The sequence below is a fragment of the Rhododendron vialii genome, chromosome 7a, assembly GCF_030253575.1.
Source record: "Rhododendron vialii isolate Sample 1 chromosome 7a, ASM3025357v1".
NCBI classification, from domain to species: Eukaryota; Viridiplantae; Streptophyta; class Magnoliopsida; order Ericales; family Ericaceae; genus Rhododendron; species Rhododendron vialii.
Genome location: NC_080563.1, coordinates 14951928 through 14969728, shown reverse-complemented (window position 1 = coordinate 14969728; position 17801 = coordinate 14951928). Strand labels below are relative to the sequence as shown.

Here is a 17801-nt window from a genome sequence, read left to right as displayed (position 1 = left end):
CAGCCTTAACATTATGTGTTGTTAAAAGTAATTTAACTCTTTGCTTTTTGGTTGAATTTGATAGCTATGAAGATTCAAAATTCAAAGCTGTATAATTTGATAGATATTGTATATTAGTTTGTTGGAAATTTTATGTTATTTTGTTGTCGGATGATGGATATTTAGTGTCTTTGAACCTTTGGTGTATTGATTTGTTGGCTTTATTTGGAAATTTTGTAATTGGACATATAATGTATTAACTATGTTAGAAATGTTGATCACAAATTTTGGTGAAAAATCGAATAGAACAGCTAACCCTGGCTTTGGTTACGAATTAAATAAAATGAAAACCGTCAATTTTGTTACGATTTTGATTTTTGATATATGTTTTAGTTTTGGTTTTGGTTTAACCAATAACTTAACCAAATTGCACCGTTTTTTCTATCTTGAAAAGTCACAGAGTTTTATGTATATGTGCTATCCACACCCTTTAGTTATTCTATCGATTTCGTGATCTAGTTCTTGCTTATTGGTCATTCGACTGGAATGGGTGGAAGGAACAATAGTTGTTATGACTCTTCAGATCCTTCTGGCATTTCTTAAAATTTTTGTGATCACGCCCAAAGAATGGCGGCTACGCCAATTAGCAGCCTCATTCACCATTTCTTATCATAAATTAATAAATACCTTCTCTATGTTATTTTATTTGCTGAGTATTCTATATTACGGGTTGTCCCAAATTTTTAATCTATTGAGAAATTCAAAGAAAAAAGTACGCGAATTTTTACAAACTTGCACTTGTAAAAAATTAATACTTCTTATGTCTCCTTTTTATGGTCCAATATTCTATTTTCAGTTGTCCCTAATATGTGTTCCTTTGAAAAAGTTACTAAATTTTCTATTTTTCCCTTTTGAGCATATCTTTTTTGAAAATGTAGTGAAAAAAGTGTAATGATGATGTATCTCCATAGGGGGTGATTATGAAAATTTATACTCCCTCCGTCCCAAAATCTTTGAACTTTTTCGATATTTGTGTCGTTCTTTAAACTCTTATATCTTTTAATATGAATCTCAAAAAATATGCAATATGGATCTTGTTTGATTGTTCTTGATTAGATTTTTAATACAAAATTTTCAAAGGAAAATGATATTGGCACTTCAAAAATTGATGCAGGCACTCCAAAAAACAAAGGAAATTGGCTTTGGAGTTACACTGATTTTGGAGTGCCTGCATCAATTTTTGGAGTGCCAATATCATTTCTCTTTTCAAAATTATGCAAAATGTCATAAATTAGGAGATATCTTGTTTAAAGAATGACGCGAATATCGAAAAAGATCAAAGATTTTGGGATGGAGAGAGTAATATTTGAAGTGTAATGATATCGTTTCAATAAAAAGGTGAATTTACAAAATTGGACACTTAAAAAAAGACGAAGAAAATAGTAATTTTAAAGGTAGAGTAAAGGTTTCGTTCAGTTGTTGGGAATATTTCACATAAAAAATGTTTTCTTAGGAAAAGTACTGAGCGAAGACTATATATATTTTCAAACATTTCTCACACAATATTTTCAACGGAAGGAACTGAGGAGCCTCTACTTTACCTTTAAGTACTACGACATTATTTTCTTGTGTATTCTGTTGAAAAAAATTTCTGTAGAAAAACTAAAATCTTTTTCTTTAATTTCAGCATAATGTATTTTGCAAGAAAGTTTTGTCGTGAAATATTTGAATTTGTGCATTACGCAACTTTTCTGATAACTGACCATAAAAAAGGTTGTAGAAACTTTGAAATTTTGATCCTTTTCTCTTTTTCGTGCGACTGAATTGGACGAAGTTTAAAATCTCATTAAAAAAAAAAAAAAGAAGACACGTTATCATTTACATCTCTCTTTAAAAAGTTTTCCCGAGCAGAGTACATACTTCACAATACAACACATTCATGCTATTAATAAATTATCACTTGGGGTGGTGATCTGATGGTCCACAGGTCTTTGGCGAGATCAGGGGTCGTGAGTTCAAGACGTGCTAACGAATCCCTCAAACCCAGAAGCGGTGGCCCCACGACTCGGGTTTCTGAACCCCTCTAGCATCTCCCTTACTGATATCGCTCTGACTTCAAGTGGGACAATCACCTTTGGGTTTCGGTCTCTGCTCCTAAATTTGTAGCGGGTTTGAAGGCTCTATGATTATAATGCTGAGAAAAACAGGTCGCCAGGTCGCCCCTCCCCTTCCTTTCATGCCAAGCTATCATGCTAGTAATAAACGACAATTTTAACAGAAATGCTGGGGCACCACTTGAGCATATCCCTACAAATTCCACAGCTGCAGCAGCCAGGATCTAGACTACTTTCACCCTCACCCAAAAATAGTAGTCCAAAAAACAACTGTACTCTCCCTGTCTTTAATTGGAGGAATTTTTTTGGTGCCGGGTGGATATATCTATACCCACGTGGTGCCTATTTGGTACATCCGGTCTGTCCAATACATTTTTGGACGGCTCGGATTGAAATTCACTCTCTCCTTTCACCCCAACACTTTCTCTCTCCTTTTGTTCTCTCCAAATCCGAATTGTCAAAAAACGCAACGAACAGCTCGGATACGCCTAATGGGCACCACGTGGTACCCACTCAGTATTGAAAATTTTCGCCTTTAATTGTAATATATCTAAACGTCGAGCTAGTCAACTAAACGAGGACAAGGACAATAAATAAATAAAAAATTCAATGGCGACAAGCACAATATTAAAAGTTGTTTACCCTAAAGTACTAGGTCTTCATTCCCCCCAACTTTTCCACTATTACCCGGTTTGTTGTTTTCTTTGTTTTAGATAACGTCCTTTCCTCTTTTGGGTTTTTCCTTTTATTTTCCTCAGATCTTTTGGTTTTATTAAGTGGGATCCGGAATGTTGCCTAGCGGGTGCAGAGCGCGCAATCAAACCGGTTGTTCATCTCGACACAAACGGTTCAGATCGAACCTGAGCACATACAAATCTGCATCGTCTATTGCTTGGGTAAAATCCGAGCATCGAATACAGAGATGAGCGACGGATAGACCGCTCTGCACCGCTCTACAACATCTCAAATTCCTATTGAGTGGCAGTATTATTATTTTTATCTCCGAGTCTCATACACCAATGTTTTTGGTTATGGTTAGTACTCCCTGAGTTTCATTTTATCTGCTCATGTTTTCATTTTGAACCTCTCAAAATGTTTACCTCTTTTTAAAAAATAACTATTCAAATAGGACAAAACTTTCAATTTGCCCCTCAAGTTTTGAATTGAAATATATACTCAAGTTCAATTGTGGGATAATTGTAAAAATCTAAACTTTTATAACTTTGACTCTTTAAAAAGTTGAATTAGCCATAACAAGCAAATAAATTGGGACGGGATTGAAAACCTTTGTAACATCAATGGCGAACCTAGAACTTAAAATAAGGAAGACACTACGGATATAATATAACATTGGTGGATAAATAGCTATGTCACAGTATTATCAACTGGAAAAATTGATGCACAATTTCTTCAGAACAATTTTAAAAAAATTAATTGAGATTTTTTTTTTTGATAATTAATTGAAATCTTTAGTTTGATGCAAGAAAATTCAAAAAATTATGAACAAAAATACTTTACTTTTTTTGTTTCTTCGAAAATTACACGTCTTTTTGCAGTGAGCTATTATTTTGAGATGGAGGGAGTATTCTAAAATAAACAAGAAATTATACAAATGCAATTTAGTACTTCCTCCGTCTCTTTTTTTGTGTCCAGTATTCCATTTTAAGCTGTCCCTTAATAAGTGTCCATTTTGTAAAGTTAGGGGGGTAAAAGTTGGTGTATTGTCTATTTTGTCCATAAAAATAGATTTTATTTTGAAAAGTTAATGAGTAAAAGTGTAATGATGATGGGTAAGTAGGGAAAGTAGAGGAAAAAGTTGATGTGAAATGTGTAATGATGATGTCTTTTTAATAAGTTGGAGTTACGAAGCAGGACACTTAAAAAGGGACGGAGGGAGTATGATACTACGTGAAAAAATAATTTTAATGGTTGAAAAATCTATAAAAATTAGTCTACCATTTCCAGGATTATAAATCACTTCGTTGAGAAAACTACAATTACTGAAATACTAATACGCAATTCTTATAATTAATAATGTGATGGAACAACTTTCGAGTAAAATGGATTCCTTCTTTTACCTTTTAATCGCCTGGATTAGGGGTGAATCGATTCTTAAATTCTTGAAAGCATCCCCAATAATACTCCAATAAATACTCCTTCTTGATTTGAGGTAAAAAGAAAGAGGAAAAACCACTTTTAGCTAAAGGTCAAAACGATAACTCTAGATAAAGTGGCCTTTAATTTTGATTTTCGTTTTTTAATTGGTAGCATGCAGTCTTCATGGTTGTGATCTTGTACTGAGTTACAAGATCAGAACGAGCCTACCCGCGGCTCACTGTCGTCTCATATTTTTGAGTGAGCTGGAGTTCAGCCATCTTATTCACTGAACTAGTTAGAAGCTATTGCTTCGGGTTGAAGCACTAAAATAAACGAACGTAAAACAAACTTCATATCATAAACGCATTTTCACTTCATTAGAAAAAAAACTGGAATTAGATCTTGGAATAATCGACTACAATCCTCCACCTCAAGACGTTCTTTTTTTTCTTTTTCCCCTCCAGGAATCACTAATTAATGTAAGGAAAATATGTTATCCACATTTATCTAATTAAAAACGAAATTAAACATCAATTAAACTATTAGAAAAGCGAAAAAATATTACACCATCCGATGAGCCATGCCATCGTTTTCTGTACACTTCATTGACCATACTGCCCATCTCTCTCTCTCTCTCTCTCTCTCACACAACACTTCAACCATCTACTACAGGCTGGCAATCTCATGCCATTCTCTTTCTTTTCCAATTCACACAACGATTCCTTTCGTAAACTCCAAGAAAAGAAAAGAAAAACAAAAACAAAAACAAAAAACAAAACATAACCCCCAAAAGAAAAATACGTAAAAAAAATAAAAATAAAACTTTCTGGTTAATTTCTTCTCCGTAAAACCACGTAGCAGTAGCACTACTACTACTGATTATTCAAATCACCTGTGATCTGCCGTCCCCGTCACGGGCCAACCCTTCGGCGAGCGACGCTAGTTTCTGCAGATTCAACCTCACCACCGTATCGGCAAAGAGCCGGGTGTCCTCCTCCGTGTTCCCCTCCGGCACGTCCACGAGGTACGACTCGAGGACAACGGTCCAGATCCGCCCTTCGCGCTCCAGCTCGTGCACCGTCGTCAGCGACTTGTAGTTCCTCAGCCGGTGCTCGCCCCCCGTGATGCTGAACCCGGTCACGCACCGGTCGTCGTCAAGCACGTCGAGCCGCTCGGTGCTGGTCGCGGCCGGCAGCCCGGAGATGACGTTGACCTCACGCGTGCACCCGGGGGTCATGTCGAAGTCTTCACCCACGGTGCAGCTCTTGATGAAATGCTTGTAGGTCTGGGGCTTGTCGAATTGCCGGACGATGGACCAGACGACGTAGCGCGGGGCGTGGACGCGCTGGGCGAGGAGGGAGGAGCATTGGCCGGGGTTGACCCGGTACGTGTGGAACTCGGAGATGAAGTGGTTTATCTCGGTGAACTCGTCTTGGGTCAGAGACGGTGGGAGGGTCAGGTGGTGGGTGGTGGTGGGTTGTTGATCTTCTTCTGTCGTGGAGGAGGTTTGCCCTTTCTCCATTGTTGCAATGGAGAGAGAGAGAGAGTGAAGAGAGAGAGATTACGAAATTTTATTTGTTTATATTGGTGGGTGAATACGGAGAATGGATGGGATTAAACTTGGGAAATTTTAGGAAGTGGGTATTTTGTTTGTTATTTGAATTTAATAATGGAATAATGGTGGATAAATGTGAAGAATCTTAGAGCATTCGCAATGGGAATAATAAAAAACGATAACTAAAATGTGCCACGTCAGCATTTGATTATTCATTTAGTTCATAATTAAACTTAACAAACTTGACCTCCACATTGGTTTTTTTTGTATCCCTATAAAAAAAACCCCACAATACGCAATGCACCTATGTCCAATTGCAAACGAGTTTCAATTACGTACCCGACCACACCAAATTATTTGTCTCGATGAAACGATTCAAATGTGAGATGTTTTTTAATTTTTTAGTTTTGAATTTGGTTATTGGTAAAGGTTGTTAAGTTTGGTTATGAAATGGGTGGAATTTGGTTATTTGCTAAAAGACTTGTAACTTTGCTTATTATAAGGCCATCCACAGTGGTATAATCAAAAAAGGATAACCAAAAGTTGACACATCAGCTTTTGATTATTCACTTAAGAGGTTGTTAAGCTTAACAATGTTGAGCTTCACAATGGTCACCTCTAGTCCATAACTAAAATAAGAGTCCACTACAATTCCACTCTCTCTCCACCTCTATTTCCTGTCATTCACTTCCCTCCATTTACATTTTTTTTTGACAAAAATATATAGATTCTCTCTCTTAATTTTGGGGAAAAATCGGTAACTTTCTTCCCTCCTATTATGATTTTTTTTTAGGGAAAAAATAAAAATGGGAAATAAGAGTGAAATACCTTAATCTAGCGATGATGGGTTGAATTGTAGATGATCGAGAGATATGAGCTTCACTTTTTGAGGAAAAGAAAGAGAAATAGTTTGTGGGTAAAGTGAAGAAAGATATAAAGTAGGCGAAGGAGAGAAGAAAAAAATACCAATTGAAACACGCGTGTATACAAATTTTGGAACTAGTTAACTTATGTGGTGTGGAGTCCACATATTTTGATTATTGAAAAAGATTGTTAGTTTTGGTTATCCAAAACCCAAAATTTGATTATTTCTAAAGATGTTGCTAAGTTTGATTATACCATTGTGAGCCATCTTTTGCACAAACATTGTTAACTTTAAAAACAATTGGCTTTTGATTATACCACTGTGGATGGCCTAATGTGAGGTATTTTTTTAGCATTGTTGTTAAGTTTGTTTATCCATACTAATTTGCTTATTACAATGTGGATGCTCTTATAGTGTGTGTTTTTCAAGAGCAATGTTATGGGCACATACATACGATCTTCATATAATACGTACAGATTCAGATATAAATGTATTTAAAATCATTTGGAGTAAATTTCACGCGAAAGATCATTTGGAGCCCATAACATTGAATTATTTTGAATATATCTGTGTCTAAATTCTTGCATTTTTGTCTTGATCGGAGCATTTTTGTTTGAAGGAAAACTAAAACATATACTATATGCCTTGAGAAAATCTTTTTAACGGTGGAACCGTAAATAGTTGTTTACGGAGTCAATCGAGTCCTTCTAAAAGTGTGTTGAATGGTTCAAATGTTAATGAAACTTTTTAAAAAAGAGTTGAACTTTTCCGTAAAAAAGTTCACCTAAAATTCGGACCGTTCAAAACACTTTTGGATGGTCACGACTAGTTGTTGCCGTAAATAATTTGTTCATAACTAACCCATGAATAACAAATAATAAATGTACAAATACTCATATGAATGAGTACGGTCTCACTTATTGCAGTGTATGAAGTCCGCGCATGCGCGATGAGTACTGTAAATTTATATAGTATATATTTCCAAATCAATAAGTCTAGGTACGCTACCTCTAACCACTACATCATTCATTATATTTTTTGTAAGGCCCACCTCGAATTTCAAAAAAATACAGAAAAATGTTCATAAATTTTAAAATAATATATTATGGGGCCCTGTAAAAAATCAGCTCCAACAAATATCGATAAGTATTATTTCTTGATTCGTAGAGGCGAAACTGTACAGTTGAGCAGTTTTGCCCCTACAAATCAAGAAATAATACTTACCGCTATCCGTTAGAGCTGATTTTTTACAAGGCCTCATAAAATATTATTCTAAAATTTATAAACATTTTTCTGTATTTTTTTGGGACCCTGAATGAACCCAATAAAAGATGTAGTGGATGGATGGTAATGTATGTAGCATCTCTCTTTGCAAATTGGGTGTTGTCTCGTTTGTGTACATGCCCTAAACTAAAAACTACTATGCACCATATATTTTTCATTTGTTTAAGGTTGTAACTCTACTGTGTGTGATCTCATCTCTTCCCCCGGTTCTCTCTTTCTCAGCCCTAGCAGTCACAAATATATTTCTTGTCACGCCCTTGTACGGGGAAGATCATGATACTAGTTCTAAACATCTTCTTTTATAGTTTTGCCTTTGATTTGTTTTTTTTCTGTCTTTTCGGATCAAAGATTTTTTGTGATCTATGAGAGTTTTGTTTCTCGTCCTTTCAAAAGTTGTTAGTTCGCCTGCAGATTAGGGTATTTTTTAGAGATAATGTTCTTTCAGATTTATAAATTTACAAGAACGCAACCTAATAAAAATGTCAAGTGGGTGTTGACGGCATGCGGGATGGGATTATTGGCTCACTTGCGGTGGCTTGACAGTTCAATCTGACCCTAGTGTGCTTGGTTGTTTTTTGAAATTTTATTTTATTGATCAAATACATGTACCACACCAATGAGAATATTCAAATACTATAAAAGATTATGCTATTTTAATCATATTCGTACATTTTTTTCTCTACAAAACAGAGAGCTTTTAAAATTTTGGCTTCCTTTGTATATTCCAAACCATTTTACACCAACACATGCGATACAAAAGCTATGATCAGAATTCGAGAAGTATCTAATTCTTCAACAACCAAAAATGTAAATGGATATTTTAGAAATATGCACACAAGAGCATTAGAGTAGTATATCAGTATCTGATACAGATACGATATGGATATCAATATCGAATGGAAGTATCCAGTAGGCTAGAAGACTTTTCGAAAGGAAAATTATATTGACACTCCAAAAATTAATGGAGGCACTCTTAAAAACAAAGGAAAGTAGCTTTGGAATTATACTGATTTTGGAGGAATGGGAGGGGTTGTAGTGCAGCCAATCCGACCGTCTATTTCGGCATGGATGGCTTGGATTTAATTCGAACTCCTACAAATCCTAGCTGTTTATTGTTCGGATAAAAATCCGAGCCGTCCATTACCGAGATGAATGGCCAGATTGGCTGCACTACACGTGTAGTGCAGGGGTGCACTATAGCACTCTCGGGTCCGATTTTGAAGTGCCTACATCAATTTTTGGAGTGCGAATATCGTTTACCTTTTGCGAAATTGGGCTCACCCAGTATTTTATGTTTTAATCTATTCATACTATAGAACTTGTCGAGCACTAGCGAAAAAATTAGATCAATCATAGACTACTATATACAATACATGCGTCTCTAAAAATGAACGACCTATAATGGTCTCTCTTTGCAACTCCTCATTTTGTAGATTTACGTTAATATCCTTACATATGTAAACTATTGTTCCAATGAAAATTACTCTAAATTTCATTTATTTGGATATTTGTGAGACTATTTCTTAGAGAATTTCGCTACGGAAATCTCCGGGAGCCACTGATGGTGGGAACCGATGGTCAAACGGAGAGCCATTCAATAATTTTTTTTAAAAAATGAGTGAACCTGTGAAAAATCAACTCAATCTAATATGTGTAGCTACTCGATCTAATCTTTTATTTTTTCATTTAGATTTCGGATCGATGAAAAAATAGAAGATTGGATCAAGCACCTAGACACATCGAATTGAGCCAATTCTTCACTGGCACACTTGTTTTTTTTATAAAATTATTGAACAGATCAGATCATCCGTACGGGACTTGAAGTAGACCTTGCGTGCCCGTCAGTTTCCACTGTCGATGGCTCCCGCCGGTTTCCTTAGCTTTTTCGTTCTTAGAGTGCTCAATTTTCACCCTCACCTTTGTGCAAACACACCATGTTCTATTAATTACTATCTCCGTCCCAAAAAGTTGGGCACTTTTAGGATAGTGTGCCATTTTCAATCGCCTATATTATTCAATGTGAATGTCAAAAAAATATGCAATATGGATCTTGTTTAATAGATTTTAATTAATGTTATTAAATGAAATTTTCAAAATCACATAAAAATTTATAAATTGAAAGGTATAAGCAATCTAAAATAGTACACAGTTTCAAAAGTGTCCAACTTTTTGGGACGGATGGAGTATATCTAAAGGTAACCAATATGTACAATTTTTTTCTAAATTTTACTGTTTTAATAAGTAACATGTGACTCCACTAATATAAATTTCAAAGATGCTACATGCACAACGGTTGTTCAAAACATCAAACACAACCAATCTCCATCCGTCAATTGTTGTAATAAATGGTCAAGATTCGTTCAAATTTTTCCTTGGAAGAGTTAAACTTTTCTTTTGAAGAGTTTTTTTAAAATCTAGAACGTCCAAACGCATCTGAACGGTCAGAATTGGTTACACAACACACACAACGGTTGTGTGAGTATCATTTCCGTATAAATTTTTAGATCCATCACTATACATGCGGATCAAATGATTATTCGTATCTGATCCTTCTGATTTAGATCCAAATTGTGAAATAGAGTTTAATTAAAGAATCCATATTATTGCTGAGTATATATAGCCTATAGTAATATAAATGAGTACAAGTTCTAAACAAATTGGAAAAGTTGGGGGGGGGGGGATTAACCTTGGCATGTCAATGCGATCGATGACTTTGTCAACACTTTCCAATTAATAGAAAATTCAGAGGAGATAAGAACCCATGTGATATGAACGGGGCCATACCCTTCTCAAATAAAAAATAAAAACAAAAACTAGGCCATACCCAAAAGTTGACTTTTTAAATTAATTACTGTAGTAATTATCTTGGAGTATTTGTTTTGGTACTGCTGTATTTCTTTTATTTTTTAAAATCAGCGGTAGTGCAGTATTTCGATCCTGTGGCTCTCTTTTTTCTTTTTCTTTTTCTTTTTTCTCCTCAGGAAACAACGACTTTCTCTGTCTTTGATGAGGTTTAACGGACAACTCAGGAAAAATATTGTCAAGGTCGAATACTAGTTTGGCCAAAAAAGAAAAAAAAAAGAAAAAAATAATAATAATACTAGTTTGGGTTTGGGAGGTAGAGGAATAGTACTCCCTCCGTCTAATATTACCAATTTTTCCCCCCGTAAAACTTCAGTTTCTAATAAAAATTTAAATTATTTTCGTGATATAGTTTTTAACTTTTTTGTCAAAATTTAAAGAATTAATAGAAATTTTAAAATTGATGCAAGCAAATCAAAACATTATGAGCGGAATTGTCTCATTATTTGATCCCCACAAATGACACTAATTAATTTCAAAAATGAACAAACAATACCGGAAAAGTGAGTATGAGAACTCTAATTTTAAGTCCATTGTGTCGGTACTTATCTAGTGGTCAAAGATAGAGAGTAAAGAGTTACTCTCTTAGCTACCGTGTTTGAAATTTCATAGACACAATCAACTCTTAAGAGCTTAAGAGTTCAGTCTATATAAACTTACCCCCCGCAGGTTGACGATGGAATTGATACCCAGATATTACTTTTGGTGCTCGCAAGTTGGACGAATACTCTGACTCATTAAAGAAATGGCTTTTTCAAACAAAATTGAGAGAGAGAGAGAGAGTTTTAAACAAAATTGAGGGAGAGAGAGAGATGTGCTTGCATGGTTTTCCTTCGAGCGCGAATCCGGATCACACATTGGTACAATTCCCAGATACGACTTTTGGTGTGCGCAAGTTTGGCTAATACTTTGAGTCATTAAAAAATGCCTTTTTTGTAACAAAATTGAGAGAGAGAGAGAGAGAGAGAGAGAGGTGTGCCTGCGTGGATTTCCTCCTTGGAGAAAGTAGGCGTCCACGTCCACATCATTCCACGGCTGTTCCAGCTAGGCAAACCATTTCCTCTGCATATTCATTTAGACAATATAATAAACCCTCCAATCATTGATGGTTTTTCTTGCAAATTGCCCATTCTTTTATTGGAGATTTGACAAGAGCTCATTACGTCTGAAAAGACCTCATTAATTCAAGTCAAATATACATTTAATAAGGTTATTACATACACACCTAAAAGAAAATTTATGGACCCTTCCCATACCCAGGAGGTTGTATTCAAAAATAAAAAATAAAAATACATGCAATGGTGATAAAAATGCAATCGTGTTGTATTTATAATTTAAGGGGCGTAAGGTAGTAGAAAATAAGAACGAAACATATACGTCATGATGATTTCTAGTAATTCTTTTGATGTGACACATTCGTACCCGTAAATTAATGTCATACACCGTAAATTTCATTTGAGGGAAGCGCAAAAATCTCAAAGATAAAATGTAGTTGATTCCCTAAACAAGTGTGGAAGATGATGCCCATTACTTGTTAGTTGTTGCCTCCAATACTAAAGACTTCCTATTTTTGTCGGGTTTCCAATTCTTGTCCACACCCTTCTTTTGACTATATAAAAAGTAGTAGTAAAAGCGAATGTTTGATTGGTGCAAATTGCTTGAGCCATGTTCCATCGATGAGACATTATTATGCTTAAGTTCTGTTTAATTATGTTGTTAGAATAATAATAGTACACCTTTTTGTATCGAATTAGCATATGATCATGCCGAGAGAACTGTATAGAGTCGACTCCTAAGCAGGGCCGGCTCAATAGGGAGGCCCAAGACGCCGCCGTCTTGGGCCTCTATATTTTGGCAAAAAATGGGGCACTCCTTTTTAGATAAGTATATATATTTTCTGTATGTAATTATAATACAAATTCCTTTGGTGGTTCAGTGTTAAGATGTTTGGTCTTCCACATAAGATGTTTGGGTTCAAGTCCTGGTACGGTATTTTTTGAAGTATCTTTTTGCAGAAAAAAATTTCTTCTATGTAGGGCACTATTCCACCACTTCGCCCAGAGCATCCAAATACCTTGGGCCGGCCCTGCTCCTAACGTCATAATTTAAAATTTACTCATTGAATTTCTGAAACCCGCTGCCATTGAGTAAGTCGATCGCCTGGGGAGAGTTGTTTTATATGAGAGAAGATATCGTGAGAGACATTATTTGAGGACAGATTATTCAGTGCACCAAGAGATTTTTAAGGGTGTACGGTGCACCCATTCGTGGTTGCTATTCTACGGATTGGGGTTTTCTGCGGTGCACAGTTACACTACAGGGTTTTAGTGCTGCCAATTCGGCCGTCCATTTCGGCACAAACGACTGATTTGAACCATCCACTGCTCAGTTGGATGTACATAAGTTATGACAATAATCTGTATTGGTTAGTAACTAATACACTTGAATCGTAATCACGACTCAAAATTTTTAAATTTTAGAATTTGGTCAAAATATTGTTTGTTGAACAAACAAGTAGAGAGTGGATTAATGATTTTCTAACACCAAACGACCAATATGCCTTTTTTGAGTATGGGAAAATAACGTAGAGGAAATGGGAGAATCAGTCAAAAGCAATGGACAGGGGACTAGCTAGCTAGCTAGCAACCCAGTATAGCCAAATGAGAGGAATACCCTTCTGTTCCACATTTTGGTGTTGTTTCATCTTCTAACTTCATTGTACTACTTAATTTGGTTGCTTTAGCCTCTGTTGCAGTACGTCCTTGAGATTTCCCCTGTCCATGAAAACAAATTAATGGATGAGAACAGGGTATGTGCAGAGTGCATAAGACCACAACAAGCATATCGAATGATCAAGCCCATCATCCCGGGGGCCTGTTATTTAACCTCAACGGGTGTCCGAAACTTATCCCCCTTCGAGGGGATATGTATATCTGGGCGTACCACAAAAGAACACAAACACCGGGCCGGATTTTTATATCAGGATCAGGAGATAATGGCCCATATCCGGCTCCCATTTCCCTCTGCCAAGTAGGCCGTTAAAGTTAAATTACACTGCATTTTCATCACTATGGCTGTGAACAAGAGTTAGATTGTATTTTTTCTGTTTTGCTACTGGGCTGGCGGGAATGGTTCAAACTTCAAATATATAAGTTACTTGGCTGGGCTGAAGCATGGTGGGTTTTGGTGAAGAGTTTGGGTCTTAAATATTGCTAAATCTATAAATGGGCTGGACTGGTGAAACGTGTTTTTGGGTTATTTATTTATTTATTTATTTTGTCTTGAAGTTTTCCGGGTTGAGAAGTGATGGGTTTGATGGGCTGGTTTTAAGAAATTAAAAATGCTTTATAGCCATTGGAAAATTTTATTCTCAATAAAGAAAATTTTCGAACAAAAAATATAATCTATGATTTTCAACGAACTAGGTTAGCTTTCAAGTTTATAAACCGGGTGAATATTCATCCACTCTGTGTGGGATTTACATCGGGACCTACTTTGATGATCAGCGCCATTCATTTCTACACTCTTGATTTTTTTTAGACAAAATAACAAAAAACTACCTCAATTGGATATTCGTAACTGCTTGATCTAATTAAATTCAATTCTTGAACTAAAATAGTATTAGACAAAGATTGGAACCAAAACAAGGTTATTTGATCGAGTATATACATCCAATTGAATTGATTTTTTAAAAATTTCTATTAACTTATTTCTAAAAAAGAACGATCTCTATCGAGAAATGGAATTTAGGCTGTTTTTGGCTTATATTATTATTATTATTATTATTATTATTATTATTATTATTATTATTATTATTTTTTGTATCTTTATTCCCTTCTCTTTTTTTTCATCTTTTTTAGTTTTGCATCAATGTTTGGTGGATTGTTGGGTTATCTCAATGAGAGGAATTTAAAATGTAAAAAATTATTTTCAAAATCCTAAAAAAAAAATCACTAAAGACAAAAATACTCCAAAATATCTATTTTGGATTATTTACTAATATCTAGTTTGGTTTATAATTTTTTATTTCGTTTATCGAGATGAATCAATAATCCACAGATAATAGACGCAAAATAACAAACAAAAAAAAAAGATAAAAAATAATCCAACTTGAATTCGTCACTCAACTTAATTTCAAGCGGTTCAACAAAATTGCACTATTTAAGTATGGATGGCAACGGTTCGCGTATTGGTAAAACCGAAACCAAAAACGGAATTTATTAATCACTAAAACCAAAACCGTAACCGAAATTCCCGGGCGTTTTTTCATCTAAATCATAACCAAAACTGTTGGTTTCCGGTTCGGTTCGGTTTGATTCCATTTTTTACCAAAACCGTTGCAGGTCAACATTTTTAATCACCCCACCGTAATCAACTAGACAAGAGGGGTGTAAAAAAATTAAGAACAATGTAAAATAATAACAAGAGCAGTTAACGCAAAGTGATCAATCCATCTTATTAACACATAATCACCATAGAGTTCACCAAAAAAAAAAAAAAACATAAAACTCCATCTCCCAAAAACACAAAGAGTGAATCCATAGAGTTCAAAGATATTAAAATAGCCAACAACAAAATATAGCATAAAACTAAAATAACCGAAATCAAGACCGAACTAATTCTTTTTTTCAAATTAATTAAAAATCAAAATAGTAATGGCATTCAAAAATAGATTCGGATTGATTAACCATTAGTTAATGTGAGATTGTCGTCCCTACAACAATGCAAATTGCAATATGACACTAACATACGACAATGTAGTCATTATCAGCCACATGGGTCCCTCATGATTGGACGCTGGGACTCCAGCTGGGACATAACCCATCCATAATTTCCTTAACCTCTTCTTTTTGGTTTTTAATTAAGATTTCAAATACCATGGAATCTATGGTCTAATGGGTGTTATTTTAAGGCACATTTGTTTTTATTGTAGGACCCCTTTGAAAGCAGTATTTTACCCTCATTCATTGAATATATATATAATAATGGAGTTTACAGATTCAAGTTGGCTTTTGTGTAACCACTTTAGGAAGACTCCATTTTTTTTTTTAAATAAATACTTATTTCATATTTTTAAACTCAAAAATAATATAAATGAAAAATAATTTTTCAATTTTTTTTACACCGTATTAAAGATCTCAATAAGATCTATCAAACAAGTTCCATATTGATAGAAAAATTATTTGCATAAACATATGATTTTTGAGTTTGAAATTACCTTCTTAAAAAATAAGTACATTTTTCTCTTTTGAAAATGGGGCCGAAGTTGATTTGTTGTACTTTGTCAAATTGATGTGATTATTAGTTTCAAAGCGAGACCTGCTATTCCCCCCGCCCCCCCCCCCCCCCTTTTCCCACATTACCCCCGTCTCTCTTTCTCTCTCTCTTTTTTCTTTCTTTACAGTTTGCTCTTTTCTTTTTCTTTTTTCTTTTTTTTTTCAATTTGGTTTTTTTTTTTTCATTTTATTTCCTTTTCTTTCTTTCCAGTTTGAATTTTTTTTCTCTTTAATAATAGGTTCAAGTATAATTGTAGGCTTTATAAAGTAATTGAGAGAAAAAAAGTGTTTCAATTGATCATGTTTATCCGACTGTTTTATTTTTATTTTTTTGTCCTTTATAGATTAAAAAATATAGTTACGAAAAGAAGTGTTTCAATTTTCAATCCGTTTGAACCAGTGCAAAGATGTTATTTTTCTGATCATTTCATCTTAAATGGTCGTAATAAATTTTTTGCTTCAAGGCCTTTCAATGAACACCCTAAGAGAGTCTTGAAACTAAATAATGAGTCTTAGAGTATTTGTTGAAAGGCTTTAAACCAAAAAATTCATTATAACCATTTTAAAAAAAAACGATCTTTGCTCTGATTTAACTGAATTGAAAATTAAAGTACTTAATTTTTGAATTATATTTTTAAATATACAAATGGTGTATTTATAGAAATTAAATAAATAAGATATAAGTAATTAAATAAAAAAATAAATTAAAAAGTAGGGGGCCCGAGGGCTCTGCTGTCCCCATTGGCACAGTAGCCCATACGAAGCCCCTAAAACGTTTCCTTTTTAGTTTTAAAAAAAAAATTGAAACCAGCCATTTGCAATCCTATGGAGTAGAAACGTGATTTGAAGCAACATACTACTGAATCAGTTAAGAGGATCTATGTTAAATAATGGTTAACAAATTTATTAAATTGTACTATAGTTAAAAAAAAAGTAATCCTAAATATAATATTTGTATTCTGGATTAATATGTCGTTTGCAAAATACATTTCGTAATTAGTTCCCGAACAGTAATTGTAATTTTAATGAATTTTTTGCTTTACGGCCTTTCAACGAGCACCCTACGACTCATTATTTAGTTTAAAGACTCTCTTAGGGTGTTCAATGAAAGCCCTTGGAGCCAAAAATTTATTACGACCATTTAGGATGAAATGATCAGAAAAATAACATCTTTGCATTGGTTCAAACGGATCAAAAATTGAAACACTTATTTTCGTAATTATATGTTTTAATCTATAAAGGACAAAAAACGAAAAATAAAACAGTCGGATAAACATGATCAATTGAAACACTTTTTTTTCTCTCAATTACTTTACAAAGTCTAGAATTAGACTTGAACATATTATTAAAGAGAAAAAAAAATTCAAACTGGAAAGAAAGAAAAGGAAATAAAATGAAAAAAAAAAACCAAACTGGAAAAAAACAAGAATAGAAAAGAGCAAACTGTAAAGAAAGAGAGAGAAAAGGGAAAGAGAGAGAGAGGAGGGGGTAATTTGGGAAAGGGCAGGTGGGGCCGGGGGGTGTGTCAGGGGGGAATAGCAATTTACGCTCTTTATAAAAGAGAATAGACCACAACATACTGCAGTGGAGTGCATTGAATGCCCTTTCGATTGGACGTCTCTGCAAGTTTTGCAATCCTTTACCTGTATCAATTTAAGTGTCTACATTTTTATTTTAGGATGTCTCAAAATAAGTGTTCATTTTCTAAAAATAACCATGAAAGTATGCCAAATTTTCAATTTTACTCCTAAAAAGTAACATTTTCTTCC

General features: G+C 34.5%; 1 protein-coding gene across 1 annotated transcript; it reads right to left on the bottom strand.

Annotated features, from left to right (window-relative positions):
• Window positions 1-4713: 4713 nt before the first annotated feature.
• LOC131333714 (abscisic acid receptor PYR1-like) lies at window positions 4714-5784 on the bottom strand. Its single transcript, XM_058368409.1, has one exon. The coding sequence runs from the start codon at window positions 5710-5712 to the stop codon at window positions 5074-5076; it is 639 nt and encodes a 212-aa protein (XP_058224392.1). The 5' UTR covers window positions 5713-5784; the 3' UTR covers window positions 4714-5073.
• Window positions 5785-17801: the final 12017 nt, after the last annotated feature.